At 45.4% G+C, this 24,592-nt stretch overlaps 1 protein-coding gene across 4 annotated transcripts; it reads left to right on the plus strand.

The window, feature by feature from the left end:
- Positions 1-36: 36 nt before the first annotated feature.
- On the plus strand, positions 37-24,525 carry Rad52 (RAD52 homolog, DNA repair protein). 4 transcript variants are annotated; one of them, XM_045137431.1, is made up of 12 exons: positions 37-91; positions 6,411-6,512; positions 8,145-8,246; positions 8,936-9,029; positions 9,475-9,542; positions 14,259-14,377; positions 15,760-15,835; positions 18,174-18,370; positions 18,513-18,652; positions 19,512-19,595; positions 21,253-21,474; positions 24,224-24,525. In XM_045137431.1, the coding sequence occupies exons 2-12, from the start codon at positions 6,429-6,431 to the stop codon at positions 24,283-24,285; spliced, it is 1,248 nt and encodes a 415-aa protein (XP_044993366.1). In that variant the 5' UTR covers positions 37-91; positions 6,411-6,428; the 3' UTR covers positions 24,286-24,525. The 4 variants fall into 4 exon arrangements, with proteins under 4 accessions (XP_044993366.1, XP_044993367.1, XP_044993365.1 ...); XM_045137430.1 differs by having other exon boundaries at positions 56-95; XM_045137432.1 differs by lacking the exons at positions 8,936-9,029; positions 9,475-9,542 and having other exon boundaries at positions 55-95.
- The last annotated feature ends 67 nt before the right edge of the window (positions 24,526-24,592 follow it).

Raw genomic sequence — 24,592 nt, forward strand, 5'->3', positions numbered from 1 at the left:
CGGCTCCTCCTCCGGGGCTCCTCCGCCCCGCCCCTTCCGGTTGGTGTTTTGCCTTCTCTCCGGATTCCCTCCGCCGGTGCCGCGCTCCGAGGCGCGTGAGTGGGGTTGTCCGAGCGGGCTGGGTGTGTGCCGGGGCTTCTCGGTGTTGAGCTCCCGGCGCCGGGGCTCCGTCCTAGACATAGACAGGCCGAGCCGCGGGGGCGGCCGGGCGGCAGGGCCGGGAGGACCGCGGGGCTCGGGCGGCGGGCCGCGGCGCCCTGCTGCGGTGTCTGTGGATGGTTGGATCGGTTGCGAGGAGTGAGTGGAATTGGGAGGAAACGGTGCGCTGCAAGGAATTTTACTATTTGGGGTGGCCGAGGACTCAGCCTCTCTGGACTCTGCAAAGACCGGGGAGACAACTTCGTGGAGGAGTAAACTCACTTAGATTTGCTACACTTAAAACCCCCAATCCAGTACTTCTGGCACTTTCCCATATTGCGCAGAGTTGTTAAAAATTTTTATCACCGGGGCTGGAGAGGTGGCTAAGGGGTTAAGACGTTTGCCTGCAAAGCCTAAAGACCCAGGTTCATTTCCCCAGGTCCCATGTAAAGCCAGATTCACAAAGTGGTACATGCATGTGGAGTTCATTTCCTGTGGCTGGAGCCCCTGACATGCCCATTCTCTCTTCTCTCTCTGCTTGCAAATAAATAAACAAACGTATTTAAATTTATGGGGCTGGAGAGATGGCTTAGCGGTTCAGGTGTTTGCCTGCAAAACCAAAAGACCTCTGTTGGATTCTCTAGGAGCCACGTTAGTCAGATATACAAGGGGTGCATGTGTCTGGATTTCATTTGCAGTGGTCGAGGCCCTGGGGCGCCCTTTCTCTCTGTCTGTCTCTTTCCCTCTCGCAAGAAAAAACAAAAAACCAAAAAACAAAACAGTATCTCCCAACGCTTATATTCCCAGCTGAAGCTAAACAAGAGAGTCGTTTGCTTTCTCTTCGCCCTCCCACTGAGCCCTTTTGTCTTTTGACAGTATACTTAGTCGTATATTACTGCCTTTTTTCTTTTTGCGGTAGGGCCTCAATGGAGCTCAGGCTGACCTAGAATTCACTTGGTAGTTTCAGGGTGGCCTTAACTCACAGTAGTCTTCCTACCTCTGCCTTACCGGTGCTGGGAATAAAGGCATGTGCCACCATGCCCGGCTTTAGTTATATATGTTTTTTAATTTTGTTTATTTGCGAGAGACAGAGAGAGAGAGAGAGAGAATGGGCACGCCAGGGCCTCTAGCCACTGCAAATGAACTCCAAATGCATGCGCCACCTTGTGCATCTGGCTTACGTGGGTCCTGGAGAATCTAGCCTTGAATTGGGGTCCTTAGGCTTCACAGCCAAGCACTTAAGCACTAAGCCATCTCTCCAGCCATACTTATTTTTTAATGGTGAGGGGATAGGCCCCAGGGTTTCACACATTCTAGGCAAGTGTTCTCTCACCCACCTTGTTTACTTCTTCACAACTGCAGCCAGGATTAAATTGGCAGCTGTGCTGGCAGGTGCTGTGGCCTCCTCAGCATATCCCTTAGGCAGTGCAGCCTGTGAGCATTGTTGGTGACACTGATGACTAAGTAGGGTTGTGTCTGTAGATTCCCCAGAGAAAAGGTGTCTTTTGTTCCTTTTTTTTCTTATTATTATTATTTAATTAATTTATTTATTTTGAGGTAGAGCCTCACTGTAGCTGAGGCTGGCCTGGAATCTACTATGGAGTCTCAGGGTGGCCCCGAACTCATCCTCCTATCTCTGCCCCCAGAGTGCTGGGATTAAAGGCGTGCACCACCACACCCATCTCCTCTTTTTTATTTTTTATTTTTTTATTTTTTTTATTTTTGGTTATCCGAGGCAGGGTCTCACTGTGGCTCAGGCTGACCTGGAATTCACTATGTAGTCTCAGGGTGGCCTTGAACTCACGGCGATCCTCCTACGTCTGCCTCCTGAGTGTTGGGATTAAAGGTGTGCGCCACCATGCCCGGCCTCTTTTTTATTTTTATTTGAAAGAGAGAGAGAGACAGAAAGGCAGATAGTGTGAGAGAATGGACACCTCAGGGCCTCTAGCCAGTATAAACGAACCCTAGGTGCATGTTCCACCTTGTGCATCTGGTTTACGAGGGCCCTGGGGAATCGAACCTGGGTGCTTTGGCTTTGCAGGCAAGTGCTGTAACCACTAAGCCATCTCTCCAGCCCTTCTTTCTTTTTATGTGTGTATTTTCTTATGTGTGAGTACAGGTGTGCCCATGCCACTGTGTGTGTGTGTGTGTGTGTGTGTGTGTGTGTGTGTGTGTGTGTGTGTGGAGGTCGTAGGACAACTTTGGGTGTTGTTGCCTTCTACCTTGTTGAAGACTGGGTCTTTCTTCATTGCTGTGTCCACCAGAGTAGCTGGCTTGTGAGCTTCCTGGGGGCTGTTCTCCAGTCTCTTCCTAACTTCTTGCTGTAGGCACACTGGGGTTAGACACGGAAGCTCCACTGTCTGTTTTTATGTGGGTTCTAGGGATCTGAACTCAGGTCCTGACACTTCCACTGAGTCATCTGCCCACCCCTGCCCCTCCTTTACCTGCAAGATTACATTGAGCACGCTGTAGAGGAGAGGGGAAGCGAGGTGGGAAAGGCAGTCAACAGGGGGAGGTACAAGACATTTACAACCATAGCCTGCTCCACTGGAGAACTCTGGAGCGGTCCTGGCTCAATGTCATCCCTCAGAAAGGGTAAGAACCCCGGGATATTTAAGACTGTCTCCTCTCAGTCACTGGTGACTCATCCCACTGGCATCAACTGCCTGGCACGTCTAGCTTGCCATGAGCCGGTGCAAAATAGATGTCACAGAAAGCTCTTGGTTAAAGAGATGCAGATGTTACTATTTGGAAATGAGGCTAGCATAAGAGCTGTATGGTGATAGAAGCTGAAGGAGCAGTTAGCAGAACGTCTGTCCCGTGTGCTCTTCTCCAAACCTAGAATTTCTGGCAGATGCTTATATGTTCTCATTTCTTCAGGGAGTATGGGATTTCAGAAATTTCAGCTAAGGGAGTGAGAAGAGAAGGAAGATCAAGTCATTTTTAGGGAGTATGTTCCCATTAGTCACCCCTGTTAAGTGGCTACTGCTGATGGAGTGCTGGTATTACAAGTGTGTGCCGTCACGCTTGGCTCTAGATTTGGAACTGTTAGATATTACACTGTAACACTATGTAAGAGCTCCATGGATTTGTCACCAAATAATTAGAGGCTTTCGGGCGTACAAGCTTGCTTGAGACCCAGCTTTTCAAGTGAGGCAGGAAGCTAGCCATTCAGTTGTGGACAACGGTTCTCAGGGTGGTTCTATCTAATTCTTTAAACTTTACTTATTTGCAAGGGCAGAGAGAGGGGGAGAATATGGGCATGCCAGGGCCTTTTCCTGCTGCAGATAAGTTCCAGACGCATATTCCACTTTGTGCATCTGGTTTTTAAATATCATTTATTTATTTATTTGACAGAAAGAGGGAGAAGAGAGAGAAAATGGGCACACCAGGGCCTCCAGCCAATGCAAATGAACTCGACACATGTGCCCCCTTGTGCATCTGGCTAATGTGGGTCCTGGGGAATTGAACCTGGGTCCTTTGGCTTTGCGGTCAAGCGCCTTAACTACTGAGCCATCCCACCAGCCCTGCATCTGGTTTTACACGGGTACTGGGGAATGAAACCATCAGGCTTTGCAAGTAAGCACTTTCAACTGCTGAGTCATCTCTATAATCCCTAGTACTTTTAAAAAATAATTTATTTGGGCTGGAGAGATGGCTTAGCGGTTATGTGCTTGCCTGTGAAGCCTAAGGACCCTGGTTCGAGGCTCCATTCCCCAGGACCCACGTTAGCCAGATGCACAAGGGGGCACATGCGTCTGGAGTTCATTTGCAGTGGGTGGAGGCCCTGGCGTGCCCATTCTCTTTCTCTCTCTCTTTCTCTCTTTGCCTCTTTCTCTGTCTCTCTCAAATGAATAAATAAAAATTGAATAAAATTTAAAAAAATAATTTTTTTGTTAATTAGTTTTGTACTCCTAATACTTTCTAAGGCAAGGTTTCACTTGAGTCTTACGTGTACTGGGACTCACTGTGTAGCTTCAGCTGGCTGGATCTCATGTCAGTGACCCTGTGTGGGCCTCCCACGTGCTAACAGTACAGGCAGGAACCACTCTATCTGGCTCCTGGTGGTTCTGTTTTCCCGTGGGCTTTGGATTTTTTTCATAGCTTCAGTCTAGTGAGTGCATGGGCTCTCCTGCTTGAGCTTGCAGGTGACTCATGGGCAGGTTTCTTGAAGCAGATCACTGGTCTCAGAGATTATTGAAGCACAGTTCTTATTTTACAAGTAAGGGGAGGTCTGAGAATTTTTTCTGAAGTGATGCTGCTGTTGCTGCAGGGTCCCACCTGGCTTCATGTTATTTCTGTTCTTCCTAGACATCAGGGATCTTATGCATTGCCTGCCCTCGAAGGTTAGTTTTACCTTCTCCTCTCTCCTCCCTTTTTTCCCCCTTCCTTTCCCCTTCACTTTCTTTTCTTTAATAGGTTCTTGCTGTGTGGTGGTTTGAATCAGATGTTCCTCACCAACTCGTGCTAATAATACTTGATCCTCGGCTAGTGGCAGTTTGGGGGTGGAGCCTTGCTGGAGGAGGTGTGTTGTTGGGGGCAAGTATGAGGTGTGGCAGCCAGCTCCCCTTGCCAGAGCTCTGCTCACTGTTAAACTGCTGTCAGCGAGGACGCCATGTCCAGCCTCTGCTTGTGCCTTCTTTTCCTGCCCTCCTGGAGCTTCCCCTCAAGACTAACCCAAAATAAACACTTCCCTTCCATCAGCTGCTTTTGGCTGGGTGTTTTGTCCCAGCAGTGTGAAGGTAACTACAATATGGCATTTTGCCCTTTCACCTCAGTGTCTCTCGGAGCTGGTTTGACGTCCCTTAGGGCTGGAGCGATGGGCTCAGTGATTAAGGCACTTGCCTGCAAAGCCTAACATCCCTGGTTTGATTCCCCAGTACCCACGTAAAGCCAGATTCACAATGTGGCGCATGTGTCTGGAGTTTGTCTATAGAGGCTAGAGGTCCTGGTGTGCCTATTCTCCCTTCTCTCCTTCCCTCCCCTCCCCTTCTCTTTCTCTCTCTTTGCTTGAAAATAAATAAAAATATTTAAAGTCTCTTAATTCCTTCCAGCTTTACTGAAGTATGATTGACAAAAATTGTATGTAAGGAACAAAATGTGATGATTTTACTGTTTTGAGATGTCTTGCTATGTTGCGTGGTCTGGCCTCCAACTCCTGGGCTCCGGCAGTTCTGTCTCAGCCTCCTGAGCAGTTGGGACTATGGGCATTTGCCCCAAAGCCAGCTACAGTATGGTGATTTGATGTACATGCACTTTGTGAAATGACCACATCTGTCCCCACCATAGCTTCCCTTTTAGGTAGTAATATGTTGACTGCTCTCCCTTAGAGAGAATTTTGTAGAGGCTGGAGAGACAGCTCAGCAGTTAAAGGCAGTTGCTTGCAAAGCCTGACAGCCTGAGTTCAATTCCCCAGTACACCTACGTGGGACCAGATGCATGGGGTGGTGCATGTGTCTGAAGTTTGTCTTCAGTGGCAAGAGGCCCTTTGCACTCACTCCCTCTCCTTTTCTCTCTCCCCTTGCAAGCAAATAAAAATATTTTAAAAGTTTTTCATAATTTGTTTTAACTTTTAAATACTGTATATTCTCATTGTAAAAACAAATTAGGGGCTGGAGAGATGGCCTAGTGGTTAGGCACTTGCCTGTGAAGCCTAAGGAGCCTGGTTTGAGGCTCGATGCCCCAGGACCCACGTAAGCCAGATGCACAAGGATCTGGAGTTCATTTGCAGTGGCTGGAGGCCCTGGTATACCCATTTTTTCTCTCTCTCTGCCTATTGCTCTCAAACAAATAAGTAAAAGTAGATAAATATTTAAAAAAATTTTTTTAAAGGCCCAACTCAAGGATGAATGCCTGCCCCCAGCATCAGTGCCCACCACCCCCTCAAAAATTACCTTTATAACACCCTACAATAGCAAAAGTGTTAACAGGATGGTGGGAATGGCCCTTTAGGGTTGTCATTGTCTCTGCAGACCACAGCTGGGGGCTAACTGTCCTGTGACAATAAGGGAACTTGCTGGGTGTGGTGGCGCACGCCTTTAATTCCAGCATTCAGGAGGCAAAGGTAGGAGGATTGCGGTGAGTTAAAGGCCACCCTGAAACTATAGAGTGAGTTCCAGGTCAGCCTGGGCTAGCGTGAAACCCTGCCTCAAAAAACAAAAAAATAGGGAACTTGGTGTTCACACAGTGCTTCATACATTTGTAATAAAAGCACTTGCTTTTTACCCTTAGCATTCTTTGAGATCAATTTTTTTAACCTTTTATTTACATAGAGGCCATCCAAAATCAGTATGTCTGGGGCTGAAGAAGCTGTCAGCGGCGGGTGTGGCAGCCACCCTTTTGTTGGTGGCAGGTCTGTGCTGTGCTTCGGACAGGTAACTGCTCTTACCTCATCCCAGGGGAGAACGGAGTGGAAGGGCTCGATGGGTGCTTATGTGGGCAAAGTGCTTGCTGTGCAAGTGTGGGACCCCAGTTTGGATTTTCCAGCACCTGTGTAAATGCTGGATGGGTATGGCAGCCCGTTTGTAATCCTAACGCTTGGTGCAAGCTGGCTAGCTAGACTAGCCAAATTACCGAGCTCTGGGCTCCACTGAGAGACCCTGCTTCTACACATTAGCTGCTGAGGTCACACTTGCATAAGAACACTGTAAATCTTACTACAGTTTGGCTGTCTTTTTTTTTGAAGTAGATTCTCACTTTAGCTCAGGCTAACCTGGAATTCACTGTGTCGTCTCAGGGTGGCCTCCAACTCATGCTGATCCTCTTACCTCTGTCTCCCGAGTGCTGGGATTAAAGGTGTGCACCACCATGCCCAGCTCTTAGTACTGTTTTTGAGTAAAAATTTTTTTTTCTTCCAGAAGCTCTGAATGTAGTGATGTCATTGCTTTTTTGGCTGGAATGTCTTCTCCCAACATTTCTCATAAAAAATTATTTATGTGTGGCCGGGCATGGTGGCGCACACCTTTAATTCCAGCACTTGGGAGGCAGAGGTAGGAGGATCACCATGAGTTCGAGGCCACCCTGAGACGACATAGTGAATTCCAGGTCAGCCTGGACCACAATGAGACCCTACCTCAAAAAACAAAAACAAGCCGGGCGTGGTGGCGCACGCCTTTAATCCCAGCACTCGGGAGGCAGAGGTAGGAGGATCGCCGTGAGTTCAAGGCCACCCTGAGACTACAGTTAATTCCAGGTCAGCCTGGACCAGAGTGAGACCCTACCTCGAAAAACCAAAAAAAAAAAAACAAAAACAAAAACAAAACAAAACAAAACAAAAATTATGTGAAAGAGAAAGAAAGAAAGAGTATGGACATTCTAGGGCCTTCTGTTGATGCAAATGAACTCTAGATGCATGCGCTACTTTGTACGTCTGGTTTTATGTGGGTACTGGGGAATCAAGCACTGGCTGTTGGGCTTTGTAAGCAAGCCATCTCTCAAGCCCCAGTTTCTGAGTTTTAACTGAATATTGACAGATTGAACCCATATAATCTAAAACTCTGGGGTTTAGTACTTTTAAAGCAGTTTTTAGCTACTGCATGCAAGTCAGGTGATGTGCTGCTGAGCTACATTCCAGCCCTACTAAGAATGGAAAGGGTGGACAGACTGCTCGGTGGGTAGAGGCGTGATGGCTCAGGTCCGATTCCTCAGTGCCCACATGAAGCCAGAGGCACAAAGTGGTACATGCCTCGGAAGTTTATTTACAGAGGAAAGAGGCTCTGGTGCTCCCATTTTCTCTTTCTTATTCTCATTCTTTCTCTCTTTGTAAATAAGCAAAGAGTATATATAGAAGAATGGAATGTGGTTGTGGTGGCACATACCTTTAATTCCAGCACTTGAGGTAGGAGGATTGCTGTGAATTCGAGGCCACCCTGAGATTATTCCAGGTCAGCCTGAACTAGAGTGAGGGGAAATAAAATGAAAAGAGGTGCAGAGACCCACAAGTTGGAAGGAGAAGCACCTATGTGAGGAATGGTGGTGTCATTTTGATTTTCCCTTCTGTATTGTAGAGTCACTATACAGCAGAGGAGTACCAGGCCATCCAGAAGGCTCTGAGGCAGAGGCTGGGTCCGGAGTACATTAGCAGCCGCATGGCCGGAGGAGGTCAGAAGGTATGCAAGTCTTCATGCCTAGAGATTGTTGGGGGCCTGTACCTCCACTTTTTTTGTGGGTCCTCCATGGGTTTGGAGGCTCTCGTTCCCCATCATTCAGTACTTCTTAGTGTTTTGTGAGGAGTGAGTTCCTTCTTTGTCATCGGAAATTCTGTAAATGTCATGTTGGAACTTTTTTTGTTATTTTTTTGAGGTAGGGTCTCACTGTAGCCCAGGCTGACATGGAATTCACTGTGTAGTCTCAGGGTGGCCTCCAACTCATGGCAATCCTCCTACCTCTGCCTCCCGAGTGCTGGGATTAAAGGCCTGTGGCACCATGCCCAGCTTGAAATTATTTTTTAATTGACAGTTTTATACATGTATGTAATATTATTTTGATCATGATCTCTTTCCTAGTCTAGTCCCCCTTTAGCTGAACCCTTTCTTCCCAACTTGTCTCTCTAATTGGTTGTCTTTTTAAATTTTTTCTTGTGTGTGGGCTAATTTCTTGTGTGTGGGCTAAACTGGGTTTAATTAGACTTGCCTACATGGGTGTAAGTGGAGGATTACTTATTAGAACATGTGGGTTCTTCCAGGGACTATACCACTGTAGACAATGTCTTCTACTTCCACCATTAACTGCCAGTAACTCCTCAGGGAGGGAGGGAGGCCTTTTCCAGATTTTTCTTACAGTTTTTTTTGTGTTCTAGGTGTGTTACATTGAGGGTCACCGGGTAATTAATTTGGCTAATGAGATGTTTGGTTACAATGGCTGGGCACATTCCATTACCCAGCAGAATGTGGGTGAGTCTGCTTCCTGGCCTACCACTTTATTTCATTTCTTTTCTTTCTTTTATTATTATTATTTTTAACTTCATTTCTTTTCCTTCATACTGTATTACTTCTGCTTAAAGGATTTAGTGGTTGGGGCTGTAGAGGTGGCTTAACAGTTAAGGTGCTTGCCTACAAAGCCTAAGGACTCATGTTCAACTCTCTAGGTCCCACGTAAGCCAGAGGCACAGTGATGCAAGTGCGCAGTGTCACACGTGTGCACACATCTAGAGTTTGATTGCAGTGGCTGGAGGCCCTGGTGTACCCATTCTCTCTGTCTCTCTCTTGCATTAAAAAAAAAAACAAGTCTGTTGGGTTTGCCTCAAAAAAAAAGGAATTTAGTGGTTGCCAGTGAGAGGAATGTGGGCGAGGCAGAAGGATCAGTATCTCTCCAATTGGATCTCTTTCCCATTCCTAGATTTTGTTGACCTCAACAATGGCAAGTTCTACGTTGGAGTCTGTGCCTTTGTGAGGGTGCAGTTGAAGGTGAGGGTGGTGGAGCACCCGTACCGCGTGGGAGGATTGGTGGGCAGAGTGAGCAGGGAGCGAGTCTGGAGCACTGGCCTGCGCTGTGTCTCAGCCAGGGTTCCTAGGGTGCTAGTCTTCAGAAAGGCTCTGTCTCGCACATTTTCAGCTGATACTTAAGCATTTCTTACTGTGTTAATAAGTGGTTGTAAAGGGTATACTTTTTTATTTTATTTATTTTTATTTATTTTATTTGGCTTTTGGAGGTAGGCTCTCCCTCTAGCTCACTCTGACCTGGAATTCACTCTGTAGTCTTAGGGTGGCCTCAAACTCACAGTGATCCGCCTACCTCTGCCTCCTGGGTGCTGGGATTAAAGGTGTGTGCCACCATACCCGGCAAAGGGTATACTTTTGCCATGTTGTAAAATTTGACATCTAAAAAATTAATTTGTGTAATTAATTAGTGTGTGTGTGTGTGTGTGTGTGTGTGTGTGTGTGCATGCCACAGCATACATTAGGAGGTCCGAGAACAACTTTGAGGAGTCTGTGCTCCACCTTGTTTGAGACAGGGCCCCTTGCAGCTGCGAGTGGATGGCCAAACGTCAGACAAGCTGGCCAGGGAGCTTTGAATTTTCTTGGCTCTGCTTGTTATTGTCACCGGGCATTAGGAATCTGGCTTTGTGTAGGTGTTGGGGAATTGAATATGGACAGAAAGTTTTGCTAGCAAGTACTTCTAACCACTGAGTCATCTCCTCAGTCCCACAAATTGACATTTTAAAACAAATTTGATGGAGGTGGATATAGTGGTGCATGCCTTTAATTCCAGCACTTGGTGGGCAGTGGTAGGAGGATCTCTATGAGTTTGAGGCCAGCCTGAGGGTGCCTAGTGAAACCCTACCTTCAAAAACAAAACAAAACAAAAAAACAGATTTGAGGATAGAGAGATGGCTTAGTGGTTAAGGTGCTTGCCCGTACGGACCCAGGTTTGATTTCCCCAGTACCCAGGTAAGCCAGATGCACAAGGTGGTGCATGTGTTTTGTGTTCATTTGTAGTGGCGGGAGGCTCTGGTATACCCATTCTCTCTCTCCATCTCTCTCTCAAATAAATAATTGAAATACAAAAAATATTTTAAAAACAAATTTGTTAATTTTTTTAAAAAGTGATGAAATTTAAGTATCACAGGAGATTAAATGTCATCATTTATTTGAAAAACAAAACAAACAAAAGAAACCTAACACATGAGCAAGTTATACTATTCCCTGTGCTACCGTGCCCCACTGTTTATTTGTGTGTATGTGTGAGTGTGTGTGTGTGTGTGTGTGTGTGTGTATGCATGCATGTATGTGTAAATGTGTATGGACATGTCAGGGTCTCCTGCTGCTGCAAATGAATGCCCATCTAGCTTTATGTGGGTCCCTGGGGGGTTGAACCCAGGCCAGCAGGCTTTGCAAGCAAGTACTTTTAACTGCTGAGCAGTTCCCCAGCCTCTGTTTGTCTGTTTTTGAGACAAGTCTCGGTAAGCAGGCTAGACTGGGGTCAAACTGGCAATCCTTTTGCCTCTACCCTCTAAGTCCCATTATTACAGGAGTGTGTTACTACGCCTCCTAAGATACCGTCTAATAATAGAATTTCACATTGCTTATTGTTTATCTGGACTCATATTTCCCAGTGCTTTTACCTTAGTATATGTTTGTAATTAAGAGTTTCACTACATGTGTGCGTATGTGTGCATGTAGCATGTGTATGTGTAAAAGTAAGATTGTTAGCTGGGCAAGGTGGTGCATACCTTTAATCCCTGAGGTAGGAGAATTGCTACGAATACTAGAAAAGTCTAAGCTATAGAGTGATACCCTACCTTTAGAAAAATGGAAAATGGAATTTCAAAGGGAAAATGTGGGGGGGGGGAGAGGGAATTTCCATGGGATTTTTTTTTTTAATTTTTATTAACATTTTCCATGATTATAAAATATATCCTATGGTAATTCCCTCCCTCCCCACCCCCACACTTTCCCATTTGAAATTCCATTCTCCATCATATTACCTCCCCATTACAATCATTGTAATTACATATATACAATATCAACCTATTAAGTATCCTCCTCCCTTCCTTTCTCCACCCTTTATGTCTCCTTTTCAACTTACTGGCCTCTGCTACTAAGTATTTTCATTCTCACACAGAAGCCCAGTCATCTGTAGCTAGGATCCACATATGAGAGAGAACATGTGGCGCTTGGCTTTCTGGGCCTGGGTTACCTGACTTAGTATAATACTTTCCAGGTCCATCCATTTTTCTGCAAATTTCATAACTTCATTTTTCTTTACCGCTGAGTAGAACTCCATTGTCTAAATGTACCACATCTTCATTATCCACTCATCTGTTGAGGGACATCTAGGCTGGTTCCATTTCCCAGCTATTATAAATTGAGCAGCAATAAACATGGTTGAGCATGTACTTCTAAGGAAATGAGATGAGTCCTTTGGATATGTGCCTAGGAGTGCTATAGCTGGGTCATATGGTAGATCAATCTCTAGCTGCTTTAGGAACCTCCACACTGTTTTCCACAATGGCTGGACCAGATTGCATTCCCACCAGCAGTGCAGAAGGGTTCCTTTTTTTCCACATCCCCGCCAACATTTATGATCATTTGTTTTCATGATGGTGGCCAATCTGACAGGAGTGAGATGGAATCTCAATGTAGTTTTAATCTGCATTTCCCTGATGACTAGTGACGTAGAACATTTTTTTAGGTGCTTATATGCCATTCGTATTTCTTCCTTTGAGAACTCTCTATTTAGCTCCTTAGCCCATTTTTTGATTGGCTTGTTTGATTCCTTATTGGTTAACTTTTTGAGTTCTTTGTATATCCTAGATATTAATCCTCTATCAGATATATAGCTGGCGAAGATTTTTTCCCATTCTGTAGGTTGCCTCTTTGCTTTTTTCACTGTGTCCTTTGCGGTGCAAAATCTTTGTAATTTCATTAGGTCCCAGTGGTTAATCTGTGGTTTTATTGCCTGAGCAATTGGGGTTGTATTCAGAAAGTCTTTGCCAAGACCAATATGTTGAAGGGTTTCCCCTACTTTTTCCTCTAGCAGTTTCAAAGTTTCCGGTCTGATGTTAAGGTCTTTAATCCATTTGGACTTAATTCTTGTGCATGGCAAGAGAGAAGAATCTATTTTCATCCTTCTGCAGATATTTATCCTGTTTTCAAAACACCATTTGCTGAAGAGGCTGTCTCTTCTCCAATGAGTATTTTTGGCATTTTTATCGAATATCAGGTGGCTATAGCTACTTGGGCTTACATCTGGGTCCTCTATTCTGTTCCACTGATCTACATGTCTGTTTTTGTGCCAGTACCATGCTGTTTTTGTTACTATGGCTCTGTAGTATAGGTTAAAATCAGGTATGGTGATACCACCAGCCTTATTTTTGTTGCTCAGTATTATTTTAGATATTCGAGGTTTTTTGTGATTCCAAATGAATTTTTGGATTGTTTTTTCTATTTCCATGAAGAAAGCCTTTTTTATAATCATGGAAAATGCTAATAAAAATTTAAAAAAAAGTTGGACAGTTGAAGAAAAACAATTTTTTTTTGGTGACTTTCCAGTAAACTTAAAGTGGCCTCTAGCCACTGCAAATGAACTGCAGATGTGTGTGCCACCATGTGCATCTGGCTTACATGGGACCTGGAGAATTGAACCTGGGTCCTTAGGCTATGCAGGCACGTGCCTTAACTGCTAAGCCATTTCTTTTTCTAGCCCTCAAATTTAAAAAAAATATTAGAGAGAGACAGAGAGAGAGAGAGAGAGAATGGGCACATCAGGGCATCCAGCCACTGCAAACGAACTCTAGATGTGTGTGCCACCTTGTGCATCTGGCTAACGTGGGTCCTGAGGAATCGAACCTGGGTCCTTTGGCTTTGCAGGCAAATGCCTTAACCTCTAAGCTATCTCTCCAGCCCCATTTTGTTCTTTCATGAGTTCTAGAAGACCTTGTTCACTTGAGCTGGGAATGGAGTCTGTCATGGTATCACATATTTCTTTGAATGGTTTTGGAATTATTTTCCTCAAAAGCACAGAGTACCATCATTAAGCATTATACTTAGTCCTTTGTCAGCTGTTCGGTAAAAGCTAAGAAATGGATATCACATACTAAGAAAAAAAGATTTGCCATGTAATTAGAGGCTGTTTGATACAAAAGTTGATGTGATCCCTTGCTTGGTGTCCCAGAAGCTTGTGTGTCTTAGGGTGAGGCACTTTGGGAAGCACTGGAATGGCTTCATGTGCACTTCTGTGGAACAGGGCTTCAAGGGACAGTCACTGGTTGACCACAGGCACCGTTCCAGTCAGCTGTGGTCAAAGAAGCAGTGCTGGAAATCCATGTCCCAGCCTGTGCCATGTCCTCTCTGGCACGGACCTCGTTCCATACGCTTCAGGTTATGCTGAGCAAGGCCCTGAGCCCAGAAGAGTCTCCCTTCACAGCCCTGTCCATAAGAGGCCGACTTAGTGCTTCCTGGGAAATACATGGGGTTGGTGGAGGCACAGCCTTTAACTCAGCATTCCACAGGCGAAAGTAGGAAGATTGTGTCGAGTTCCAGGTCAGCTTGGGCTACAGTGAGACCCTGCCCTGAAAAAACAAACACTGGGCAATACAAAAGACAGCAGGAAAACAGCACAGCCCTGGACAGGATCGCGGCTGTTCGTGTTGGAGTTCCAATTTCTCTTTTACTCCCCAGGATGGTTCTTATCATGAAGACGTTGGATATGGAGTTAGTGAGGGTCTTAAGTCAAAGGCTTTGTCTCTGGAGAAGGCAAGGAAGGAGGCAGTGACAGATGGGCTGAAACGGGCGCTTAGGTAAGTAGAAGGGGCAGGAGTCTAGCGGCCTCATTCCACCTTTTACTAAGAGCAGAAATCTCAGTTACATGCAGAGATAAGTCCCACCCTGATTCTAACTCTGCTGTTCTCTGCCTTCTTTCCTATTCCCAGTGTCCATGCTGGTCTTGAGGAATGGAAGGTTGAGTTCATAGAACATAGCATTCTCTACTGTGTCCTCCCCCCTCTCCCAGGAAGATCTCAGAGAGCTTCCACATGATGACTTGGCTAGTCAGCGTTCAGTTACTAGAAGTAATACCCAAGTGTGTCAACCCACTGAGAGAGAAGGTGGCTTTTGGCTCACAGTTTTAGAAATGTTAGTCCAGGATTGCTTGTCTCCATTGCTTTGGGCCTGAAAAATTAAATAGGGGGCTGTAGAGATGACTTAGTGGTTAAGGCACTTGCCTGCAAAGCCAAAGGACCCAGGTTTGATTCCCTAAACCCATGTAAGCCAGATGTAGAAGGTGGTACATGTGTCTGAAATTTATTTGTAGTGGCTGAAGGCCCTGGTGCGCCCATTCTTTCTCTCTAATAAGTAACATGATAAAAATATTATTAAAAAGAAAGGAAGTGCCCCACAGTCTTTCTCTTTGAGGCAAACTCAAGAGACTGGCCTTTTTTTTTTTTTTTTTTTTCCCCCCAGGTAGGGTTTCATTCTAGCCCAGGTTGACCTGGAATTCACTATGCAGTCTCAGGGTGGCTTCAAACTTTCAGAGATCCTCTTACCTTGCTACCTATGCCTCCCAAGTGTTGGGATTAAAGATGTGCACCACCATGCTCAGCTAGGTAGCTTTTTATTTTATTTTACTTATTTTTTCTTTTCAAATTTTTTTAACCTTTGGTTCCTGAGCGCTGGGATTAAAGGTGTGCACCACACCACTGTGCCCAGCTGACTGTCTCCCTTTTTATGGGAAGGTCGGGGGCTTACTGCCAAGAAAATTTTTCTTTTTTTTCTTTTCAGATTTTTTTTTGCTAACAACTTCCATGATTATAAAAAAAAAAAAAAAAAATCCCATGATAATACCCTCCCTCCCTCTGCTTTCCCCTTTGAAACTCCATTCTCCAGCATATCCCCTCCCCATCTCAACCAGTCTCTCTTATTTGGATGTCATGATTTTTTCCTCCTATTATGATGGTCTTGAGGAAACACTAATTTGATAAAGCAGAAAGAGTGGAAGAGAGAATGGTCATGCTAGGACCTCCAGCCACTGCAAATGAACTCCAGATGTGTGTGCTCCTTGTGCATCTGGCTTACATGGGTCCTGGAGAATCGAGCCAGTGTCTTGAGGCTTCATGGGCAAACACCTTAACCGTTAAGCCATCTCTCTGTCTCTAAATTTTATTTTTTAAATTCTTGTCCTTAGGAGTTTTGGGAATGCACTTGGAAACTGTATTCTGGATAAAGACTATCTGAGGTCACTAAATAAGCTTCCACGCCAGGTATGTTAGAAACAAACACAGTATGCAGACTCTGCAGCGCCATCGTTGACTATTAGGAACCGGAGGGAGAAGTAAGAATTCAGCTATTGCCAGGCGTGGTGGCACATGCCTTTTATCCCAGCACTCAGGAGGCAGAGGTAGGAGGATCGCCATGAGTTCGAGGCCACCCTGAGACTACATAGTGAATTCCAGGTCAGTCTGGGCTAGAGTGAGACTCTACCTGGGGGTGGTGATGGTAAGGGAGAACTCAGCTATTTGCAGGGTCCACAGTGGTTGTCTCAGCTCTGAAGGTTAGTATTATCATGAACCTGTCACTTCCTTGTATAGATGGAGATGTTGAGGGTACATGTCTCATGTATGGAGAATTGTGGCTGGTAGTAGTTGCTGACTCTTCAGAACCAGCACCTGGTCCTTTCTTGTCCATTGTGATTTCCCATACACGCTCAAATCCTCTGCAGAAAGGCTGTCTTCTTCCTTGCCTTAGCTCTTGGGGCGTTGAGGTACATACCTCTGTTCTGTCAGTGCCCACCCACCATGGGATCTGAGCACCTGTCTCAGGACTGGAATCTCTATTACAGCATCCTCAGGGTCACGTGATCCAGGGTGAGCTGGCCTCTGCCTGATGGAGTCATCCTTCTCTCTGGGTCTGCTCTGATTATCCTGCCAGGCTGCCACTCAGGACATTTTCTCAGAGAGCCCCGAGTGAAGGTCTGGGCCAGTTGGCATTTAACTCCCTACCTACTTATTTATTTGAGAGCGACAGAGAGAGAAAGAAAGAGAGTGAACGAGAGAGAGAATGGGCACGCCAGGACTTCCAGCCACTACAAACAAACTCCAGACACGTGCACCCCCTTGTGCATCTGGCTAACGTGGGTCCTGGGGAATCGAGCCTTGAACTGGGGTCCTTAGGCTTCACAGGCAAGCACTTAACCGTTAAGCCATCACTCCAGCCCCCATACCTATTTTAAAAATTATTTCCAAACATTATTGGACTCATTCTCATTCTCTAAGTTTTTTCTTTCTTTTTTCTTTATGTTTTTTCAAGGTAAGATCTTCCTCTAGCCCAAGCTTACCTGGAATTCACTCTGTCGTTCCAGGCTGGCCTGGAACTTAGAGCAGTCCTCCTACCTCTACCTCCTGAGTACTGGGATTAAAGGCATGTGCCACCACACTCAGCTGTCTTATTTGCTTACTAGAAGTTTGTTAGTTTTTTTTTAATTCTTTTTTTCTGTTTTATTTATTTATTTGAGAGGGACAGACAGAGAATGAGGCTGATAGAGAGAGAGAATGGGCACGCCAGGGCCTCTAGCCACTGCAAACGAACTCCAGATGCGTACGCCCCCTTGTGCATCTGGCTAACGTGGGTCCTGGGGAATCGAGCCTCGAACTGGGGTCCTTAGGCTTCACAGGCAAGTGCTTAACCACTAAGCCATCTCTCCAGCCCAGGAGTTTGTTTTATTGATTCCCCCCCCTTCAAAAAAGACACACACACTCAAAATTGATGGCTTAGTGGTTAAGGCACTTGCCTGCAAAGCCTAAGAACCCGGGTTTGATTCTCAAGTACCTACGTAAGCCAGATGCATAGGTTGGCCATATGTGTCTAGAGTTCATTTGTAGTAGCTGGAGGCTCTGGCATGCCAGTTCTCTCTCTCAAGTAAATAAATGAATAAGTAAATAAAATATAAAGAATAAATAAGAGATCTTGCCTTGAATGCTTGACACCTTGGGTTTCAACCCCTGCACGGCAAAGAACAAAGGGACAAGGGTACAACAACAGATTGAGAAAAGATTGATACTAGGTTGTACAGAAGGTTTGCCCTACAAGGAAAGCAAAGAGATTTTCCCTAACAACCCCCTCCTTGTTTTTTCTCCCAGGGGAGGGTGTTGCTCTAGCCCAGGCTGACCTGGAATTTACTATGTAGTCTTAGGGTGACCTCGAACTCACAGTAATACTCCTACCTCGGCTTCCCAAATGCTGGGATTAAAGGTGTGCATCACCATGCCTGTCTGAGATTCCCTCTATCAGAATTTTCGTACTGCAGAAAGGTATGAAATATACAACAAGATTGTTTCACTTTTTACAAGTCGTTGAGTGTGTTGTCAGACCTGCAGTTGTAGCTGCTCAGGAGGCAGAAGGGTCCCCGAGTGCGCATGTGAGAGTGGGCCGCACAGTGCGACTTTCTTTCAAGAGCCAACCCACCACCATTTGGAAGTTGTGGATCCTTTCTTTCAGTGTTTAGAACAAGTGTTGGGAAGAGGACTATCAGGTGCTAGACTGCAAGCAGGCAGGGCAGAGAAGAGGAAAGCAGGTGGAAGTTCTCTTCTTTTCTCCTGTTAGTTGCCTCTTGAAGTGGATTTAACTAAAGCAAAGAGAGAAGATTTTGAACCATCTGTGGAACAGGCTAGATACAACAGCTGCCAACTGAACGTGGCTCTGGGACCTCCAAAAGCACAAGAGGCAACCTCTCCTTGCAGACCAAACCATTCAGATGATCAGGACATTGGACAGCAGCAGGATCCGGAGGGCAGCTCCCGGTACTGGGCTCAGGCTCACTCCCTGTCCTCTTGTGCCCTTTCTCCCATGGCTTAGACCACCTCCGCTCCTACCTTCGAGACCCACAGTTTGGTTTGTGTGCGTCTTTGGGCCTGTGTCTATTGTGGGTAACTTTGTTTGCAGCAACCTGGCCTCCTCCACTGTGGGAAGCAATGCCACCTACCAACGGAAGCTCCGGCAAAAGCGGCTCCAGCAGCAGTTCCGGGAGCAGATGGGGAAAGGGGTGCAAGTTCCTGCTGCGGCAGTTGAAATCAAGAGTGAAGGTGTGTGAGAGGAACTTGTACTCTGAAGTATGAGGTCTAGGAGACGCATGACCCAAGGGTCAGTAACATTTTGGTTCCTTCCAGGTTGCTCCTCACTAGGACTTTTTAGGTCCCCAGAATTGAGATGGTGAAATCTGCTGTTCTTTGCCTGTTCTGAAAATAGGGAGCTTTGTTGTAGGGAAGTAATTTGACATAATCTTCAGGAATTTGAAATTTCAGAGTAAAGAATATTTTTCTATTGTCTGAACTAGGAGCCTTTGCTTCTGTGATGGACTTTGAATATAAAATGAGTGAAGGTAATGGGAGCTCTTGGCAGGCTCTTTATCTAGGTGCTTTGGTTCATTTCGGAGTTCAGATTCTGTGGGAGAAGGTAGGTATTGGGGGGTGGCTGTGCATGGTGTTGCTTAAACAGTTGAATATGAAGGTGCAGAAGACATGCTCTGTGTTAGGCATTATCTTCCTCCTCAGCACTGACAGTGAAACTAATGTGGGAAAGAAAAAGTAGACTCAGTGAACTGGTACATCCTGCATAAATTGTATTCAGGTTGTACCAGTTCACTGAGCCTGCTTTTTTTCCTGTAAGTTTGGCTTCTGATCATGGAAGGAGTTAAGGGAGCACAAGTGGAGTCCAGGACTCCCTTGCTTTTGCCACACCCCAGAACCACTGGGTCAGATGGTCTTTAACAACCCTTCTGCTTTTCCCGTTAACAAGGAAGCAAGCTTGCTTCTTCCCACTTCAGTGAGAAACAGACTGAGACTTGGAGGTGGAGCCCGGTTGCCAGGTAGCTCTGCATGTGGGGAAGACTTGATCTCAGCAGTTCCCTGTGTGCTGCAATTTGTCCTCTCTCTCTCGGTACAGCAGTCCTTCTGGCCCCTCCTTTGACACACAGCTCCCCCATCAAGGCTGTCTCAGAACCACTCGGGGAAAAAGCTGTCTGTACAGGTAAGTGATTTAAGAGTGAATCAGTAAATGTCTATGCGTACTTGTACATCACTGGGCTATGCACTTTTTGTTAAGTCACAGAACTTGAGGGAAAAAGAAAACCCTCATTTTCATCTTTTTAAAAAATAAAGTATTTTTATTTAACAGAGAGAAGGAGGGAGGGAGGGAGAGAGAGAGACAATAAGCATACCAGGGCCTCGAGCTGCTGCAAATGAACTCCAAATGCATGTGCCACCTTGTACTTGTACATCTGGCTTATGTGGGTCCTGGGGAGTTGAGCCTGGGTCCTTTGGCTTTGCAGGCAAATGCCTTAATGGCTAAGCCATCCAGCCAGCCCTATTTTCATTTTTTTGGTCCCATGAAATAAAAACATAAAGAGGCCTCTGATTGATGAGTTTTTCTGATAACACATTCAGCTCTTTTAACCAAAGGGAAGCTTTTGAAGGTATTCTGAGGGACAAAGGAGAGAAAATTGCAAAAATTTCTCCGAGGTAGCCTTGAACTCATAGTCCTCCTACCTCTGCCTCCCGAGTGCTGGGATTAAAGGCATGTGCCACCATGCCTGGCTTTTTTTTCAAGACAGAGGCTCACTTTAGCCCAGGCTATCTTGGAACTCACTCTGTATTCCCAGGCTGGCCTCAAACTCATAGCAATCTTCCTACCTTTGCTTCAGGAGTGCTGGGATTAAAGGTGTGCTACCACACCTGGCTCTGACCTCAGTTTTTTAAAATCTTTCTTTTGTTTTTATATTTAAATTGAATATTTTAAATATTTTATTTATTTATTTGTGAGAGAGGGAGGGAAGGAGGGAGACAGAATGGGCGTGCTGGGGTCTCTGGCCATTGCATGTGTCATCTTGTGCATCTGCTGATGTGGTTACTAGGGCATCAAACCTGGTTCCTTAGGCTTTACAAGCAAGTGCCTTAACCACTAAGCCATCATACCAGCCCTGAATGTATTTGTTTGTTTGTTTTTCAAGGTAGGGTCTCCTTGTAGCCCAGGCTGACCTAGAATTCACCATGTAGTCTCAGGGTGGCCTCAGACTCATGGCGATCCTCTGCCTCCCAAGTGCTGGGATTAAAAGCGTGAGGCACCACACCTGGCAAATGTATTTTCATTTTATTTATTTATTTATTTGAGCGAGAGAGGGAAAGAGACACACACACACACAGAGAAAGAGAGAGAGAGAAAATGGGCACATCGGGGCCTCTAGCCACTGTAAATGAACTCCAGATGCGTGTACCACCTTGTGCATCTGGCTTTTATGGGTCCTGAGGTATCGAACCAAGAACCTTTGGCTTTGTGGGCAAATGCCTTAACCACTAAGCCATCTCTCCAGCCCCTGAATGTATTTCTTAACTGATAAAAACTTTTAAGATTATATAGATTTATGGAGTACCAGGTGACATCTCAATACATTTACATATTGTGTAATGTTTAAGTCACGTTAAATATATTTGCTAGCTCAAAAAAAAAAAAAAAAAAAGTCTCCAAGGGCGCAAGACATGGATTATTTTCTCTTTTTCTGAGATAAGCTCTATCCTCCTGCCTCAGCCTTCTGGGAGCTGGAGCTATAGCTGTGTGCCACTGCACCTGTCAAGATGTGGAATTTTTCTGAACACTTTTTCTAAACACTGTTTTTCTGGGATCTCTGTAGAGAACCTTGAAGACAACCTTGAAATGTGGGATCTGACTCCAGATTTAGAGGACTTCAAACCCTCCTGTAGACCAGAAGCACTCCAGTCCTCTGCCACCCGGTCCCTAAATAACCAGATGGCCAAGCAAGATGGGATCCTACATAGCTTTTGCTATCAGGTGCAACAAGAAAAACCCGGAGCCAGGCATACCCAGACCTACAACAGCAACCAGCATGGAACAGGTAGCAAAGATGCACTTAGGAGATTCTGGGTCTAATTATGTGAATCGTCTTTTTTTTTTTTTTTAATTTCTTTTTAAATATTATTTGAGAGGAAGAGGCAGAGAGAGAGAGAGAATGAGTATGGGCCTCCAGCCACTGCAAACGAACTTCAGACACATGTGCCACCTTGTGCATCTGGCTTATGTGGGTACTGGGGAATTGAACCTGATTCTTCACAGGCAAGTACCTTAACCATCATAGCCCTGTTCTTTTTTGTTTATTTATTTTTGGTTTTGCAAGGCAGGGTCTCACTCTAGCCCCAGGCTGACCTGGAATTCACTATGGAGTCTCAGTGTGGCCTCAAACTCACAGTGACCCTCCTTCCTCTGCCTCCCAGTGCTGGGATTAAAGGTGTGTGCCACCATGCCCGGCAGTTAATATTTTTAAAAATTTTATTTACTTGCAAGCAGAGAAGAGAGACTGACAGAGTATGTGGGTGCAACAGGGCCACCAGCCACTGCAAACAGAGTCCAGATGGCATGTGTTACTTTGTGCATCTAACTTTACATGGGTACTGGGGAATCGAACCTGGATCGTCAGGCCTTGCAAGCAAATGCCTTAACTGCTGAGCCATCTCTCCACCCCTCTGAACTTACTTATTTTTAGAGTGTGAGAATTGGCATATTAGGGCCTCAGCCACTGCAGTTGAACTCATTGCTTATGCCACCTAGTGCGCATGTTTGACCTTTTGCTTGCCTCACCTTTGCACGTCTGTAGCTTATGTGGGATCTGGAGAGTCAAATACAGATCTTTAGACTTTGCAGGGAAGTACCTTAACCACTAAACTATCTTCCAGTTCTGGTTTTGGTTTTTTAAAGTAGGCTTTCACTCTAGTGCAGGCTTACCTGGAACTCATTCTATAGTCCCAGGTTGGCCTAAAACTCACAGTGATCCTCCTTACCTCTGTCTCCAGATTGTTGGGATTAAAGGCATGTGCCACCACGCCTATTATATCAGTCTAAAGAAGCTGGATAAACTAGGCATAGTGGCCTTTAATTCAAGCACCCAGGATGCTGAGGCAGGAGGCTTGACATGAGTTGGAGGCCAGCCTAACCTGTCTAGTGAGTACAAAAACATCCAGGGCTAAATACAGATCCTGTCTCAGGTTGGGCAGTCATTTCACTTGTAGTGAGCAGGCAGGTGAAGTAAGAGGGTATCTCCTCCAGGCCCTTATGTCAGGCCCTTTGAGCCCTAGATGGAGAGAGAGTGGTAGGAAGCTTAGGTACAACTGCATTAGGGGGCTGGAGATATGGCTCAGTGGTTAAGGTGCTTGTAAAGCCTGGCAGCCAAGGTCAATTCCCTAGTACCCACGTAAAGCCAGATGCACAAAGTACCACATGTGTGTGTCAAGTTCCTGTTTGCAGTGGTGGGAAGCCCTGGTGCACACATACACTCTTGTATTCCTTTTTTTAAATTTTAATTTATTTGACAGAGGAAAGAGGGAGAGAGAATGGGCGCACCAGGGCCTCCAGCCACTGCAGACGAACTCCAGACTCATGCGCTCCCTTGTGCATTTGGCTAATGTGGGTTCTGGGGAATCGAACCTGAGTCCTTTGATTTTGCAGGCAAGTGCCTTAACTGCTAAGCCATCCCTCCAGCCCTTGCATTTCCTCTTAATAGTAGGTCCGCTTGGTCTGGGTCATCACATTAAATCTAATCATGTTTTTAAAATTATTAAATTATTATATTTATTGAGAGAAGTAGAGTCAAGGAAAGGTACCCATGTAGCTAGAGATCCCACTTGGAGGGCCTGGAAAAACAGTGGAAAGAAAAAAGATAAAAGGGGCTGGAGAGATGGCTTAGTGGTTAAGTGCTTGCCTGTGAAGCCTAAGGACCCTGGTTCAAGGCTCTATTCCCCAGGACCCACGTTAGCCCGATGCACAAGGGGGCACACGTGTCTGGAGTTCATTTGCAGTGGCTGGAATACCTGGCATGCCCATTCTCTATCTGCCTCTTTCTCTCTCTCTCAAATAAATAAATAAAAATGAACCAAAGAAAAAAGAGAGAGGAAAGAAAGTTCAAGGAGCTTCTGCCCTGTGGGGAGCTGGAGGGGATAAAGAACCGCTATGGAGAGATGGCTTAGCATTTAAGAAGGAGTTTTCCTGCAAAGCCTAAAGATGCAGGTTTGATTCTCCAGTTCCCATGTAAGCCAGATGCACTGGGTGGTGCGTGCGTGCGGAGTTTGTTTGCAGTGGCTGGAGGCCCCGGGATGCCCATTTTACCCCTCTCCCCCTCAGGAATAAAATAAAATAAAATAAAAGTAAAAAAATATATATTTTCCTTCAAAAAAAAAGAACCCATGTGCAGGGTAAGGGCTAGGGGGCCAAGGCAAAAACACTCATAGCTGAAGTTCCCAAGTGATCAGAGAGCCTGCCTTATAAAGATATTCACAATTTTTTAGTGGTAGGGTGCCTTACAGCTCAGGTGAACCAGAGGAACAGCTGGTTGGTTAGGGCTAGAGGCTGTTTCAGGAAGAGACCAGCCCTGACACCAAGTTCAGGGCTGAACTTAACTAATTACCATGTTTAAATCCTATGAAAGACCACCCTCCTGGGAAGGGTCTTGGTTGTTGGTGGAAAAACAGGTTGAGGGAACTAGGCAAAAGATATGAAGTCAGATCATTTTTGATTTCTAGCAAAAATCATTATTTTCATTGTTTAGTCAGAATTAAGGTCACTAGCAAATACGGCTGCTTATTTATCTTTCACAGGAAACTATGAGTCTCATAGGAAGAGCCAGGATGTGAAGAAAAGGAAATTGGATCCAGCCTGAGGATATCACTGGACTTCAGAAAACTTGGTCATGAAATGTTTCATCATTCCTGAGGAATGAACTTTATTTCCAAGGCTTTATCTTGTGAATTCTGAACCTTATCAAAGGACTTAAAACTTCCTGCAGAGGAAGGAAGCCAAGTACTTTTACAACAGATGAATGCCTTTCCTTTGATTATTAAGCATTTTCACTATTAACACCTAAGCTATTATATTAATAAAGAGACATTTCACGAATTGACAGACTGGCTCTGCCCTTGAGCAATGTAACTTTAGTCCTGGACAGTAAGTTGGGTCAGTTGTCTCTC

The sequence above is a fragment of the Jaculus jaculus genome, chromosome 18 (assembly GCF_020740685.1).
Source record: "Jaculus jaculus isolate mJacJac1 chromosome 18, mJacJac1.mat.Y.cur, whole genome shotgun sequence".
Lineage (NCBI taxonomy): Eukaryota > Metazoa > Chordata > Mammalia > Rodentia > Dipodidae > Jaculus > Jaculus jaculus.